The following is a 15,921-nucleotide window of genomic DNA, read 5'->3' on the forward strand; positions in this document are numbered from 1 at the left end:
CCAGAGACGGTCAACGGTACAAACAACGAGGTCTCTGCCGTATTTATGTCTAGATGTTATTTTAAGTGTTGACGTAGCAGCTACAATGTTAGCGTAGCCTAGCTCCCATCAACCAGACTCCATTCAGAAAACCAGCATTTTAAGTTATTTGCTTGTCGTCTTGCAGTCAGACCTAAAAAAAAACATGACTTTGGGGTTTTTACATATTGTCATCATCATGTCGTTATTTCTGCATCTTTTTTTATGTTTATTACAATAAAATAACAGCAAAATTGTTGGATGAATTGCGTCACATACGCTCCCACAGACGTGGAGGAAGTATTCAGATCCTTTACTCAAGTAAAAGTACTAATACCACACTATCAAATGAGACTGTATATTTGTTCCTTTCAATGATTAATTTCTATAAATTAAATGAGATAAATGATTAGTTTATTCTGACAGGGCAGATGATCAGAGGTGCAGAGTTTTTACCACCTTCATTAAGACCAGGACTGAAGAATGGGAGGAGTTTGTCAGTGAAGGAGCAGCCAGTAAAGGAGTAGATAAGAGCTGCAGCATCTACGTCATAGAAGGAGACCAGACCCTCCTCATAATCCACAAACACCCCCACCTTCTGAGGCTGAGACTTCAGAGAGAGAAGGACCGGAGGGACAGCACAAGCTTTGTACTCATTTCCATTTTCCAAACATATAGACCAGTAACCTTCCTGAGGTCTCGGCTGGATTCTCCCCTTCCTGTTGATGGACTCTCTGGCCACTCCAAGAAACCATTCAGTCTTTCCTTCAACTTGAACCTCAAAGTAGAATCTGCCTGAAGAGAAACTCTGCTTTGCTAAGACACAAATACAATCAGAAAATCTCTTTGGGTTGTCGGGGAGATTCTTCCAAACACCATCATTACTAACTTCTTTCCCATCATCAGACAGGTTGAGATGAGGATGTGATGTATCAGGATCAAGAGTCACATCTACTGCATAGACCTGGACCCTCTTCAGCTCAGACTCAACCAGCTTCTTCATCTCTGTACTGAGCGTCTCCTCCAGCTGGGCCACAGCTTTCACCACAGTCCTCTCATATGATGGTGGATGAACTCTGACCTCTGTCCAGTCCTTGGTGGGTGGAGCAGCTTTCAGGGACGGGAAGCTTTGGAGGAGGAGGACGTGGTCTTCAGAGAGTGAGAGCTTCTCCACCTCAGTGCTTCTCTTCTTCAGCTCAGAGATTTCCTGTTCCAGCTCTTTGATGAAGCCTTCAGCCTGTTTCTGTGTCGTTCTCTGCTTCTCTTCTATAGTTTTGATGAACTCATTCTGGACTCTCTGAACAGACTCCATCAGACCAGTGAAGACCTGAACACCTTCTGCTATCACTCTGTCTGCATCTTGCTCACTGAGGTCGACTGAGCGTTTGATCTCCTGAATCTTCAGTCGTCTCTTCTGGATCATCTGCTGAGCTTCAGCCTCTGTCTTCCCCAGCTCTGCCTTCTTGTCTTCATATTCTTCTTTCAGAGGAACAAACTCGTGTGTCTTGTGGTCTAAAACGCTGCAGAGCATGCAGACACATGTCTGGTCGGTCTTACAGAACAGCTCCAGAGGTTTATCGTGCTTCCTACACATCCTGCCTTCCAGGTTCTCCACAGGGTCGATCAGCTGGTGTCTTTTCAGGCCTGACGTGGTCAGATGAGGCTCCAGGTGAGTCTCACAGTAGGAGACCAGACACACCAGGCAGGACTTCAGGGCCTTCAGTCTGGATCCAGTGCAGACGTCACAGGGAACTTCTCCTGGTTTGGCCTCCTGCTGCTCTGATCTGCTGCTGCTGGCTTTCTGTGGAGCTGACTGTCTGAACTGAGCAACCATCTCAGACAACAAAGTGTTGACGTGCAGCTCAGGTCTCGGGTTAAAAACCTTCTTACACATGGGACACAGGTACAGGTCGTTAGTATTCCAGTGTGTATCGATGCAGGTTTTGCAGAAGTTGTGTCCACATGTTATGGTGACTGGATCAGTGAACACATCCAGACAGATGGAGCACAGAAACTGATCTTCAGAATGTGGATAGTTTGCAGCAGCCATATCTACACACCTAGTGTGAAAGAAAAGAAAAACGCTTCATTTAAAATACCACTTTAGTTGTTTATCATATATTATTAAGAAACACGTGTGATGACTGTTCTTCTGTCCTGTGATACTGTGTCTTGACTTGCTGAGAAACAAAGTGATGACACATCATTTTGTGTAGAAGTTTAATTGGAGAATAGCCCTGCTATCAAAGCTCTGCTTACTGACAAACATTTCCTCTAGCTGCTTCACAATAAAAGCCTCCCACTGGTCCTCTGGTTTAAAAACCTTTAAAAGTAGAGGAAGCAGTATTGATTTGTATTTAGTTTAACTCCTACATGTATACAGAATAATATGTAGATTTATGAGATTTCTTTGGGTTGATATCAAAATAATGATTTCAATAATTCCAGAAAAGGACTGATAGATTTGTGTGCAGGACATCTCTGTCTGCCCCGAAACTGAAAATGATTAAACATTATTACAAATGAGCATTACGTTAATTTATAAGAGACATTCACAATATGATTTATACTTATTGTGAATAAAATCTTATATTAAAAAAAAAAAGCTTTTATATTTCACGCTAGCCTTTATTTTGAAACCGGAAGTTTTATCACTTCACGGCCGCTCCCGATTTGTGTGTGTCGGCTGACTCGACCAGAACTTCCTGCCGAGTCGAGCTTTAGTTTGTGTTCATGCTGGTTGTTGGAAGAGTCAATATTAGCAGCTGTACTCACCCGTGTTTAAGAAAGACGTGATGACGTCACTTTGAATCTTGTTTTCTGAGAAACAAACGGAGGTTAGTCTCGACTGCTGCGTTGCTGCCGCTCTGACCAACTTTCCTTTCGTTTCTGGAGTGTGACGTCGCTCCGCCTCTTCCTGCAGCTCTGCTGGTGAGGTTGGGTGCAGTCGAATAGTCAAAAAATAAGGTCCTAACTCCTATTCCTAACTCCTATTCCTTGACCTCTGGGGAAAACGTCACAGGGTTAAGGAAAGGCGATAGGAGAACTCAAAAGGATTTAGGAAAAGACGGCCGCGGTGCTCAGAGAATCCGACCGGACTTTCACCCAGCTACGTCATCATAATGACCGCTAATGATTAACAGCTGATGATCGGCACCGGCGATTGACGTGCGTCTGCGCTGGAGAAACTACAATAATGGACTACAAAAAACATGTCGTCCACTTCTCCACATGTTGGTTTTATCAACAGCTGGTTCACTGACCGGCTTCAGGTCCAGCAGCTCCTCCTTCCTGTTTGACCGGTTGCTTTATTTACGTTTCATTTGTGGTTTTAGTTTCGTTTTTGTCAAACATTTGTAACATGATTGAAAAAATAAATAAAAAATACCATTCAATTATTATCACTGTCCACACATCACTATTCCAATTACTATATGTCTGCATGAAAGTTAATGTTAAATATGCAAATCAGCATATCATTTGTTTTCATTAATGGCCGAGGTGTGCGGCACTTTAAATGTTGCTCTCGCAAAGAATTGTGGGTCGGTGTAATCTCCTTTCCTTTCGCATAGGAAGGTCTGTTGCATCCTATGCTAAAGGAGCTCTGAAAGGAAGCATTGGAGCTCCTTTCCTATGCATTTAGAGAATTCGAACAGCTCTTATCATGGCGGCCACTTGTTTACTTCCGGGTCACTTCTTCAGTTAGGAACCTTCCTAAGCAAAAAAGACTATTCGACTGCACCCTATTCGACTGCACCCTCTGTTTTGCTTAGGAAGGTTCCTAACTGAAGAAGTGACCCTGAAAACAAGTGGCCGCCATGATAAGAGCCGTTTAATTCTCTAAATGCAAAGGAAAGGAGCTCCAATGCTTCCTTTCAGAGCTCCTTTAGCATAGGATGCAACAGACCTTCCTATGCGAAAGGAAAGGAGATCACGCCGTCCCACAATTCTTTGCGAGAGCAACATTTAAAGTGCCGCACACCTCGGCCATTAATGAAAACAAATGATATGCTGATTTGCATATTTAACATTAACTTTCATGCAGACATATAGTAATTGGAATAGTGATCATAAATGTGTGGACAGTGATAATAATTGAATGGTATTTTTTATTTATTTTTTCAATCATGTTACAAATGTTTGACAAAAACGAAACTAAAACCACAAATGAAACGTAAATAAAGCAACCGGTCAAACAGGAAGGAGGAGCTGCTGGACCTGAAGCCGGTCAGTGAACCAGCTGTTGATAAAACCAACATGTGGAGAAGTGGACGACATGTTTTTTGTAGTCCATTATTGTAGTTTCTCCAGCGCAGACGCACGTCAATCGCCGGTGCCGATCATCAGCTGTCAATCATCAGCAGCATTATAATGACGTAGATAGTGAAAGTCCGGTCAGATTCTCTGAGCACCGCGGTAGACTATTCCTAAGTCCTTTTGAGTTCTCCTATTGCCTTTCCTTAACCCCGTGACGTTTTCCCCAGAGGTCAAGGAATAGGAGATAGGAATAGGTGTTAGGACCTTATTTTTTGACTATTCGACTGCACCCGTTGTTTCCTCCTCCCAGTTGTTCCAGTTGTTTCCACCGTAAACATCCCAAAGCCTGCCGAGGACGTAAGAGGTCACAGGAAACAGCTGTTTGGTGTAAACCTGGTTTTCACCTGTAATGGGAATTTTGGACGTTTGTACTTTATAATCAGAATATTTGTCAGGCTGACTCGATCCGCATCTCCTAATCTGACTGTTATGCTATGACGAAAATGAATGCCTGTTTGTAGATGATATGAACATGAGTGCAACATTGACATAAGATAATTTCAGGACTATGACGCCTGTGTTCTGTAAATCTTGACCTTGCCTGTACATCTTGTCTTTGTAAGATTGGACATGATCCGTCCTTTGTCCATGGTTCCTCCTCCTTAAAAGGGAGATTGTTGTTGGACTCAGGGTCGTTCCTGCTGATTCTGAACCTTTGCATCAGAAGGCAGGGGTGAACAGTCCCTCCTCTGCAGATGAGAATACTTAGTGGAATAAACCTCGGAGAAAAAGCTGATCCTGGTTGTTGATCTTTATTGGGCAGATTCATTTTTCCACAACACACCTCTCTGCACGCTGAATACAGAGAGACAGAGACGTGTCAGCTGTCATTAAGTCAACCGCTGACAGTGAACAGTGTTTTAGAGCTCCCTCTAAATGTCCCTCTAAATGTCTCAGGTAGGCTTTCAGGTCATTTCGCAGCATAACACAGCGCCTTCCGGGTCATTAAAAAAGACGTACGGCAAATCTGGAATGAAAAACGGCCCTGTTATTTCATCCCCGAATCCCATTCATGAACAAAATATCTAATATCAGTTAACTTTAACTTTTCCGTTTTTAAAACGAATAACGGGATGCGAGTCATTTTCCGTGTTTCGTTCTTTTATTTTGAAGCGAAAAACGGGAAACGACTCGTTGTCCGTTTTACTGTCGACTACAAAACGAAAGTCGGATGGCCGCAACGTACGCGGACCGTTTATCCAGTCTAGTTCGTTAATCATTGTGGTCTCTCCCCCGACCCTCCCAACAGAAATCCCGCCCCCCCTCTCAGAAAATAGTTCCGACGTCCATGGATAGAAATGTAAAAAGGGTTGTGTATCTTGTCATGACTTTTTTTTTTTTACAATCTACAGTAGGCTCTAGCTCTATTGATTTCAATATGAATACCTAAAGTTACAGTATTTCTATAATGCCTTATATTATACATTATATTGTACTTTTGTCAGCCTTAAGCCTAGCTCAGTCATTATGCCAAACCACATCACCTCCTGCTGTGTAACGAGCTTTATTTAACACAAGAAGATCTATTGAGAACACAGAATCCATATTTCCTTTTATTTTGGAGAAAAGTAATGCAAAAGTAATGTAAAAGTAGTGTAATGCCTTACAATTCAAAGACAGTAATATTGTAATGTAACTAATTACTTTGAAATGACAGTAACAAGTAATAAATAATGCATTACGCTTTTGAAGTAACTTGCCCAACACTGATTGTTACAGCCTGATGTTTTAGCACAAAGATTTATTTGATGCTATGACTGTGACCAAAAACGCTGTGTGTAATAAACTCAGGAATTTAACGCTTTCTTTCAGAAGAGTTCATTATTAACCACTAATCGAACGTCAATCAACTCAAACTCAATCTCTAGTGTCAAGTCTTCTTCAATCCAGCATGATGTTCATTTAGTACATTATGGTCCATTTAGAGTCCACCAGACCAGAAAGCAGGGGATGCTTTAGGGGGCGGGGCTACCTGCTGATTGACAGGTCCACAAACCAACAGGTCACCATGACTACGTCCACTTCCTCTTATACAGTCTACAGTATGTTCCAATCGTGTGTTATGCACCTCTAAACTGCAGTTCCACTAATGTCCACTGGAGGTGTGAGACAGGTTTTAACATGTCTGTGTCTCTGCAGTGGGATCTGGTGTGTGAAAACAAACAGCTGAATCAAGCTCTGGCTACGTATTTCTTCGTCGGCGTCATGTTCGGAGCCATTCTGTTCGCACAACTATCTGACAAGTGAGTTCTTCGGGTTCGTTACGTCTTCAACCCTCACAGAAGAGATGTGAGGCTTCAACAACGATTCAATATCAGCACCTGTTTGTGCAGAATCAGCACCGCAGTGTACAAAAAGTGTGTGTGTGTGTTTGGTGGTAACTGTAGACTCCACATGGATCTATATAGTATATGATTTTGGGCAAATTAAACAAGGAGCCATAATTTGTCTAATCCAATGTCTTGATACATGATCACTCAATTTCTTTCAAAAACGTTATGGTTTTGTACTTACTACTGTAAGTATATGTACAACTTTAATCTTGAGTTTTTTTATGGGAATGTGTGTGTGTGTGTGTGTGTGTGTGTGTGTGTGTGTGTGTGTGTGTGTGTGTGTGTGTGGCAGGTTTGGGCGTAAATCAATGCTTCTGCTGGCTCTCATCACCTCCACCACGTTTGGAGTCGCCTCGGCCTTCTCCAACTCCTACGCCATGTTCGCGGTGTATAGGGCGCTCTGCGGCGCGGCGCTCAGCGGGCTGTCCATCATCGGCCTGGTACTCGGTAAGAACACCATTAACACACAGTTTCCCGCCTGTGTGATTGCTGGTCCCCACTGGTTTCCTCGCGTTAGTATAGGCCTCGTTTACACAAAGGGAAAACTCTGATATCTCCACGCGGTTTGGCCTCTCATTTACACGAAAACCCTGTTTTTATCACAGAAAACGATTATTTCTAAAAACTCCGGCCAAAGTGGAGATTTCTGATAACGCCGGTTATGTGTTGTCGTGTCAACTGGGAGAAACAGGGTTTTAGGTTCTCAAGCGTCACAGGAAGTTGCTTGTGTTATTCGTCGTTGTTGATTCTGAGGATTCTGATTGGCTTGCATGGCTTTGTCCTTCTCCCTACACTGCCGCCCATAGGATTGGTATAGTTATAACGGCGCTCGACGGCAGATTTATGCAGGTTGATGGAAATGAGAACTTTTGAACACAATGTTATTTTGGAAAACGGAGGGGGGAATATTAGTTTCTGCTACTTGTAAACGTGGCCTAGGTTTGATCCTGCTTCATACTTTGACCCTCCATGAACCGACATTTTGACATACAAACATGAAGAGCAACATAATGTATATAAGTTCTCTGTTTGTTTAGGCAACAACCTACTTTGCTTTGGGACAATATCATATTTTGGGTTATAATAAAACCTCAGAGGCTCTCTGTGTGTCTGCTGGATGTCTGCTCTGAATCCAGTTTGTTCTGCTGAAGGTCAGCAGACAGAAATCACACACACACACACACACACACACACACACACACACACACACACACACACACACACACACACACAATAATGCACCTCCCTCACACTGTGATCGCCCAAAGTGCGAGGAGCTGAGAGAGACACTAAGAAACATTAGAGGACGAACAGAGAGAGAGAGGGAGTTTTCGGACGTCGGACCCTGATCGACAGTGAACTCATCACCACCATGAGGTTCGAGGAGATCCTGGACCATGTCGGCGGCTTCTCCAGGTTCCAGTTCCTGCTCCTGTCCATCCTGTGCCTTCCCCGCGCCATCCTCCCCCTGCACTTTCTCCTGCACAACTTCATCTCCGCCACGCCGCCCCACCACTGCGCCCTGGGGAGCCCGGAGGGCGGCGGAGGTGGCGGGGCGTCGCTGGGCCCTGAACCGCTGGTCCTCGGGACTCAGGACGACGGCTCCCTCAGCTCCTGCAGTGTCTACGACCCCCGGCTGACCTACGACCTCGGCGCAGGAAACAGAACGATACCTTGCCCACGCGGCTGGATCTACGACCGATCACAGTTCAGCTCCACAACGGCCACCGAGGTAAGGAGACGCCTGCTCTTGACCAGCAGAGACTAATTACAGTTTTCCCAGTTATTTTTATATTTATATTACTTTTATGTGATTTGCACACTTTTTGGGGTTTTAACCATTAATAAAATATTGTCAGTCACCTGAATCACATTTTCTGTGCATTTTAAGCAACATGCAAAAAGTTGATGTTTGGCCCCTTTAATATGCCAAAAAACCCACGGAAAAGCTTCTGTAATTATTACAGGTTTTTGGAATGACTTGTCTAGAAACATGCTTCGGTTATATGTCATAATATTCATCAGCACAAGATTTATTTACAACCAGTAATCAATTGACTTATGAAAATCCAATTCAGGAATATTCACATATTTATGGGTTTTTAACAGTTTACCGACAGGTAAGCCTCACTTCACTTTATAAACTGTATCTACTGTTCTGCTATTAAATACCAAAATGTATTGTTTATTTTTGAATAAAAGTAAATTCAATCACTGTGGTCAACCAGATTTTCATGTTTGTTTCGTTCCAGTCATGCTTTTATCCATCGATGTTCGTTGTCTCCAGTGTTTGACAGTTGATTTGATTGGTTGTTAGTCGTTGATACATATGTCATCATGTTTAAGCATTAATAAACTGCACTAGTGGAAGCAATAACCACTTTATATGTAGGCTTTTATTTTAGAGGCAGAACAGCTTCACTTCCTGTTTTATTCTGACAGTTTGACTGACTCACAGATCAGAGCTTATTACCTTTCACGGGACGACGACTTCCTGTGACGTCTGACCTCTAAACAGGGTTCGGGGGCGTTTCTGGAATATCGGGGGAATTTAAAAAGTATTTTCAAGACGTAGAAAGTCGGAGGATTTGATCATTTTTTAGGGCCGCGTCATTAAATATGAGGGAGTTTTGTTTTGATCATGTTATACATTTTAGTTGCAATAATATTTCCCACGCTGTATTTTTCTTTATCGTTTTTTTTTTTTTTTTTTAAGAGTGTCTCCCAATTTGGTGTGTGGTTGCTATGGTTACTTAGTTTTTCAGCTCACACATGAACGGGTTTAAAATACTGTGTCTGTTTTTCTGTCCGCTCAACGCCGAGGCGGCCTGTTTTTATTCCCCTTCATGTGGGAACCCGGTCAAACAAAGACACCAGTTCCTTCCTGCGTCTGATGCTTGTTTGTCCTGCAGCTCCCAGACCTGAAGGACGCCGAGGCGGTGCAGAAGTTCTTCCTGGAGGAGATCCAGCTGGGGGAGGAGCTGCTGGCTCAGGGTAACACCTCCTCACACCAGCACCTCCTTCACATTCACTCTTTGTTTCTCCCGTCCGATCCTCCCTGTAGTTTGTGTAGTCCGTGGGCGTGTCCTCACGCCTTGCCCTTCGCTCCACAGGAGACTACGAGAAAGGCGTGGACCACCTGACCAACGCCATCGCGGTGTGTGGTCAGCCTCAGCAGCTGCTGCAGGTGCTGCAGCAGACTCTGCCTCCGCCCGTCTTCCAGATGCTGCTCACCAAACTGCCCAGCATCAGCCAGGTAGGCCCAACACCTCCTCCTTTACTATGGATCTCCTCCTGTTGCTCCTCATAGAAAACAAACAAACAAGCCACGGTTTAAAAGTTCATGAGTGGAACGTTTGTTCTCTGCTTCTGTCCTGCAGCGTATCGTGAGCGCACAGAGTCTGAGCGAGGACGATATAGAATGAGAGGACCGGGAGGAAGCAACCCCGTCCTCTTCCTCGCCCTCCTCTTCCTCACGCGGACCCCTCCTTCCACGACAACCTGCCAACGCCTCGGCCTCCATCACTCCGGCCGACGTCCAACACTTCCCCCATCAAGGCGTCCTAAAGGGAATTAGTTTTCCATCCCTGGTTTGTCCCCGATACTAGTGTTTGTCTGTTTTTGAACTTAAATGAGCCGTTCTTTGGGGTATTAAGAGTCTCCAGATCGTATCCCCCCATCATTACACCGTGTGTGTGCTCATTAAGTGGACTGGGTGTTAACATGAATCCGCTCCTTCCTCCAGGCTGGTGTAGCACACATCCTGGCAGCGTCATGCACCAGATTCACGGCGTGGAAAGTTACACGAGCGGGAATCTTCTCTCTGCTCGGACGCTTCAGAGTATTTATTGTTTCTCTTTCTGTCATCAGTCGTCTCTCGGTTTCTGGTCTCGATTTGGAAACAGTTTTTTTTTTTTTTTTTTTTTTTAAGTGATGGAATGTTCTGTTCATTTTAAAGAGGACGACCCCTCTTCAGGAAAAAAATAATAAAACATGAACAAACTGAAGTTGTGGAGATGATTTTATGTTGAAAGAGCCGGCTGAAGTTTAAAAGATGAGTTTACATTCAGGTTATTCAGGGTTGAACACTTTCTTAGACGTCTCATCTTAATCTAGACGTCTTAATTTCTTTTCTTTTTTTTTTGCTATAATCTCTGAGGAAAGGGGACAAACAAAAGAGACGTCCCAAAGATCTTCTCCTCCAGAGAGATTCATCCATCGCGGGTAAACACCAAAACATCACTTCTTCTTTCTCATTTCTCATCTTAAATAACTGTTGGACTGGAATATGCCTTAAACCTGCATTCTCTCTGCTGGCCACCAGGGGCGACTCCTCTCTGGTTGTATAGAAGTCTATGAGAAAATGGTCCTACTTCTCTCTGCTGGCCACCAGGGGGCGACTCCTCTCTGGTTGTATAGAAGTCTATGAGAAAATGGTCCTACTTCTCTCTGCTGGCCACCAGGGGGCGACTCCTCTCTGGTTGTATAGAAGTCTATGAGAAAATGGTCCTACTTCTCTCTTGATGTATTATCTCAGTAAACATTGTAAACATGAGTTTATGGTCTCAATCTCTAGTTTCAAGTCTTCTTCAATCCAGCATGATGTTCATTTAGTACATTATGGTCCATTTAGAGTCCACCAGACCAGAAAGCAGGGGATGCTTTAGGGGGCGGGGCTTACCTGCTGATTGACAGGTCACTATGCGTTTACACTTTGTAAACTCTTATTTTTAAAGGTGCTATACAAATTAAGTTTATTATTATTGTTATTATAATTCTTCTTCACCCGGATGGACCTGCCCTCCAGATTAGTGCCGTCCAGTTCCAACACCAGCCGGACCGAGACGGCGCTCTGCGACACGAAGTACAACAGCATGAAGTCTCACATGAATCTGGTGTACAAACAAAAGCCAACAAACAAAGGCCAGTTTGAAATCATTCTTACTTTATTTACATTCATTAATAACGACAGTCGACATTCATCAAGGTTTCTGTTGGACATTTCTTCCATGTCTTATTGCTTCATCCCCCAGAGTGGATTCTCCTCAATGGTTTCATTGAGATTCTCCTCCTGTCGTCACTGAATCAGAAATGGAGACTTAAACATATCGTAGCGGTCTGTGGTCTCCCAGAGGTGTAGATAGTAGCCCACATGAGTCCAGAGACCAGACTATGATGAAACCAGAGACTGTCAACGGTACATACAACGAGGTCTCTGCCGTATTTATGTCTAGATGTTATTTTAAGTGTTGACGGAGCAGCTACAATGTTAGCGTAGCCTAGCTCCCATCAACCAGACTCCATTCAGAAAACAAGCATTTTAAGTTATTTGCTTGTCGTCTTGCAGTCAGACCTAAAAAAACATGACTTTGGGGTTTTTACATATTGTCATCATCATGAAGTTATTTCAGCATCTTTTTTTATGTTTATTACAATAAAATAACAGCAAAATTGTTGGATGAATTGCATCACATACGCTCCCACAGACGTGGAGGAAGTATTCAGATCCTTTACTCAAGTAAAAGTACTAATACCACACTATCAAATGAGACTGTATATTTGTTCCTTTCAATGATTAATTTCTATAAATTAAATAAGATAAATGATTAGTTTATTCTGACAGGGCAGATGATCAGAGGTGCAGAGTTTTTACCAGAATCATTAAAAGAAGGACTGAAGAGTGGGAGGAGTTTGTCAGTGAAGGAGCAGCCAGTAAAGGAGTAGATAAGAGCTGCAGCATCTACGTCATAGAAGGAGACCAGACCCTCCTCATAATCCACAAACACCCCCACCTTCTGAGGCCGAGACTTCAGAGAGAGACGGACCGGAGGGACAGCAAGAGTGTAGTACTCATTTCCATTTCTCAAACATATAGTCCAGTAACCTTCCTGAGGTCTCAGCTGGATTCCCTCCTTCCTGTTGATGGACTCTCTGGCCACTCCAAGAACCCACTCAGTCTTTCCTTTAACTTGAACCTCAAAGTAGAATCTGCCTGAAGAGAAACTCTGCTTTGCTAAGACACAAATACAATCAGAAAATCTCTTTGGGTTGTCGGGGAGATTCTTCTTCACATCTAAATGAATGACTTGCTTCCCATCATCAGACAGGTTGAGATAATTATTTGCTGTATCAGGATCAAGAGTCACATCTACTGCATAGACCTGGACCCTCTTCAGCTCAGACTCAACCAGCTTCTTCATCTCTGTACTGAGCGTCTCCTCCAGCTGGGCCACAGCTTTCACCACAGTCCTCTCATATGATGGTGGATGAACTCTGACCTCTGTCCAGTCCTTGGTGGGTGGAGCAGCTTTCAGGGACGGGAAGCTTTGGAGGAGGAGGACGTGGTCTTCAGAGAGCGAGAGCTTCTCCACCTCAGTGCTTCTCTTCTTCAGCTCAGAGATTTCCTGTTCCAGCTCTTTGATGAAGCCTTCAGCCTGTTTCTGTGCCGTTCTCTGCTTCTCTTCTATAGTTTTGATGAACTCATTCTGGACTCTCTGAACAGACTCCATCAGACCAGTGAAGACCTGAACACCTTCTGCTATCACTCTGTCTGCATCTTGCTCACTGAGGTCGACTGAGCGTTTGATCTCCTGAATCTTCAGTCGTCTCTTCTGGATCATCTGCTGAGCTTCAGCCTCTGTCTTCCCCAGCTCTGCCTTCTTGTCTTCATATTCTTCTTTCAGAAGAACAAACTCGTGTGTCTTGTGGTCTAAAACGCTGCAGAGCATGCAGACACATGTCTGGTCGGTCTTACAGAACAGCTCCAGAGGTTTATCGTGCTTCCTACACATCCTGCCTTCCAGGTTCTCCACAGGGTCGATCAGCTGGTGTCTTTTCAGGACTGACGTGGTCAGATGAGGCTCCAGGTGAGTCTCACAGTAGGAGACCAGACACACCAGGCAGGACTTCAGGGCCTTCAGTCTGGATCCAGTGCAGACGTCACAGGGAACTTCTCCTGGTTTGGCCTCCTGCTGCTCTGATCTGCTGCTGCTGGCTTTCTGTGGAGCTGACTGTCTGAACTGAGCAACCATCTCAGAGAACAAAGTGTTGACGTGCAGCTCAGGTCTCAGGTTAAAAACCTTCTTACACATGGGACACAGGTACAGGTCGTTAGTATTCCAGTGTGTATCGATGCAGGTTTTGCAGAAGTTGTGTCCACATGTTGTGGTGACTGGATCAGTGAACACATCCAGACAGATGGAGCACAGAAACTGATCTTCAGAATGTGGATAGTTTGCAGCAGCCATATCTACACACCTAGTGTGAAAGAAAAGAAAAGCGGTTCATTTAAAATACCACTTTAGTTGTTTATCATATATTATTAAGAAACACGTGTGATGACTGTTCTTCTGTCCTGTGATACTGTGTCTTGACTTGTTGAGAAACAAAGCGATGACACATCATTTTGTGTAGAAGTTTAATTGGAGAATAGCCCTGCTATCAAAGCTCTGCTTACTGACAAACATTTCCTCTAGTTGTTTCACATTAAAAGCCTCCCACTGGTCCTCTGGTGTAAAAACCTTTAAAAGTAGAGGAAGCAGTATTGATTTGTATTTAGTTTAACTCCTACATGTATACAGAATAATATGTAGATTTGTGAGATTTCTTTGGGATGATATCAAAATAATTATTTCAATAATTCCAGAAAAGGACTGATAGATTTGTGTGCAGGACATCTCTGTCTGCCCCGAAACTGAAAATGATTAAACATTATTACAAATGAGCATTACGTTAATTTATAAGAGACATTCACAATATGATTTATACTTATTGTGAATAAAATCTTATATTAAAAAAAAAGCTTTTATATTTCACGCTAGCCTTTATTTTGAAACCGGAAGTTTTATCACTTCACGGCCGCTCCCGATTTGTGTGTGTCGGCTGACTCGACCAGAACTTCCTGCCGAGTCGAGCTTTAGTTTGTGTTCATGCTGGTTGTTGGAAGAGTCAATATTAGCAGCTGTACTCACCCGTGTTTAAGAAAGACGTGATGACGTCACTTTGAATCTTGTTTTCTGAGAAACAAACGGAGGTTAGTCTCGACTGCTGCGTTGCTGCCGCTCTGACCAACTTTCCTTTCGTTTCTGGAGTGTGACGTCGCTCCGCCTCTTCCTGCAGCTCTGCTGGTGAGGTTGTTTCCTCCTCCCAGTTGTTCCAGTTGTTTCCACCGTAAACATCCCAAAGCCTGCCGAGGACGTAAGAGGTCACAGGAAACAGCTGTTTGGTGTAAACCTGGTTTTCACCTCTCTGCACGCTGAATACAGAGAGACAGAGACGTGTCAGCTGTCATTAAGTCAACCGCTGACAGTGAACAGTGTTTTAGAGCTCCCTCTAAATGTCCCTCTAAATGTCTCAGGTAGGCTTTCAGGTCATTTCGCAGCATAACACAGCGCCTTCCGGGTCATTAAAAAAGACGGACGGCAAATCTGGAATGAAAAACGGCCCTGTTATTTCATCCCCGAATTCCATTCATGAACAAAATATCTAATATCAGTTAACTTTAACTTTGTTGTTTTGATTATTCGTTTGTTTTTAAAACGAATAACGGGATGCGAGTCATTTTCCGTTTTTCGTTCTTTTATTTTGAAGCGAAAAACGGGAAACGACTCGTTGTCCGTTTTACTGTCGACTACAAAACGAAAGTCGGATGGCCGCAACGTACGCGGACCGTTTATCCAGTCTAGTTCGTTAATCATTGTGGTCTCTCCCCCGACCCTCCCAACAGAAATCCCGCCCCCCCTCTCAGAAAATAGTTCCGACGTCCATGGATAGAAATGTAAAAAGGGTTGTGTATCTTGTCATGACTTTTTTTTTTTTACAATCTACAGTAGGCTCTAGCTCTATTGATTTCAATATGAATACCTAAAGTTACAGTATTTCTATAATGTCTTATATTATACATTATATTGTACTTTTGTCAGCCTTAAGCCTAGCTCAGTCATTATGCCAAACCACATCACATCCTGCTGTGTAACGAGCTTTATTTAACACAAGAAGATCTATTGAGAACACAGAATCCATATTTCCTTTTATTTTGGCGAAAAGTAATGCAAAAGTAATGCAAAAGTAGTGTAATGCCTTACAATTCAAAGACAGTAATATTGTAATGTAACTAATTACTTTGAAATGACAGTAACAAGTAATAAATAATGCATTACGCTTTTGAAGTAACTTGCCCAACACTGGTTGTTACAGCCTGATGTTTTAGCTCAAAGATTTATTTGATGCTATGACTGTGACCAAAAACGCTGTG

The 15,921-nt window shown here is 43.4% G+C and overlaps 1 protein-coding gene across 1 annotated transcript; it reads right to left on the minus strand.

Moving 5' to 3' along the window:
• Nucleotides 1–427: 427 nt before the first annotated feature.
• On the minus strand, nt 428–15,018 carry LOC311011571 (uncharacterized protein; the record flags this gene model as incomplete). Its single annotated transcript, XM_084006607.1, has 6 exons — nt 14,639–15,018; nt 12,290–13,925; nt 11,455–11,520; nt 9,680–9,785; nt 8,006–8,309; nt 428–2,078 (listed from the first exon to the last, which is right to left on the minus strand). Exons 2-6 carry the CDS (start codon nt 13,913–13,915, stop codon nt 428–430), a joined length of 3,753 nt encoding a protein of 1,250 aa, XP_083862733.1. The 5' UTR covers nt 13,916–13,925; nt 14,639–15,018.
• Nucleotides 15,019–15,921: the final 903 nt, after the last annotated feature.

This window comes from Eutrigla gurnardus (genome assembly GCF_963514095.1).
Source record: "Eutrigla gurnardus genome assembly, chromosome: 3".
In the NCBI taxonomy this organism is placed as follows: Eukaryota; Metazoa; Chordata; class Actinopteri; order Perciformes; family Triglidae; genus Eutrigla; species Eutrigla gurnardus.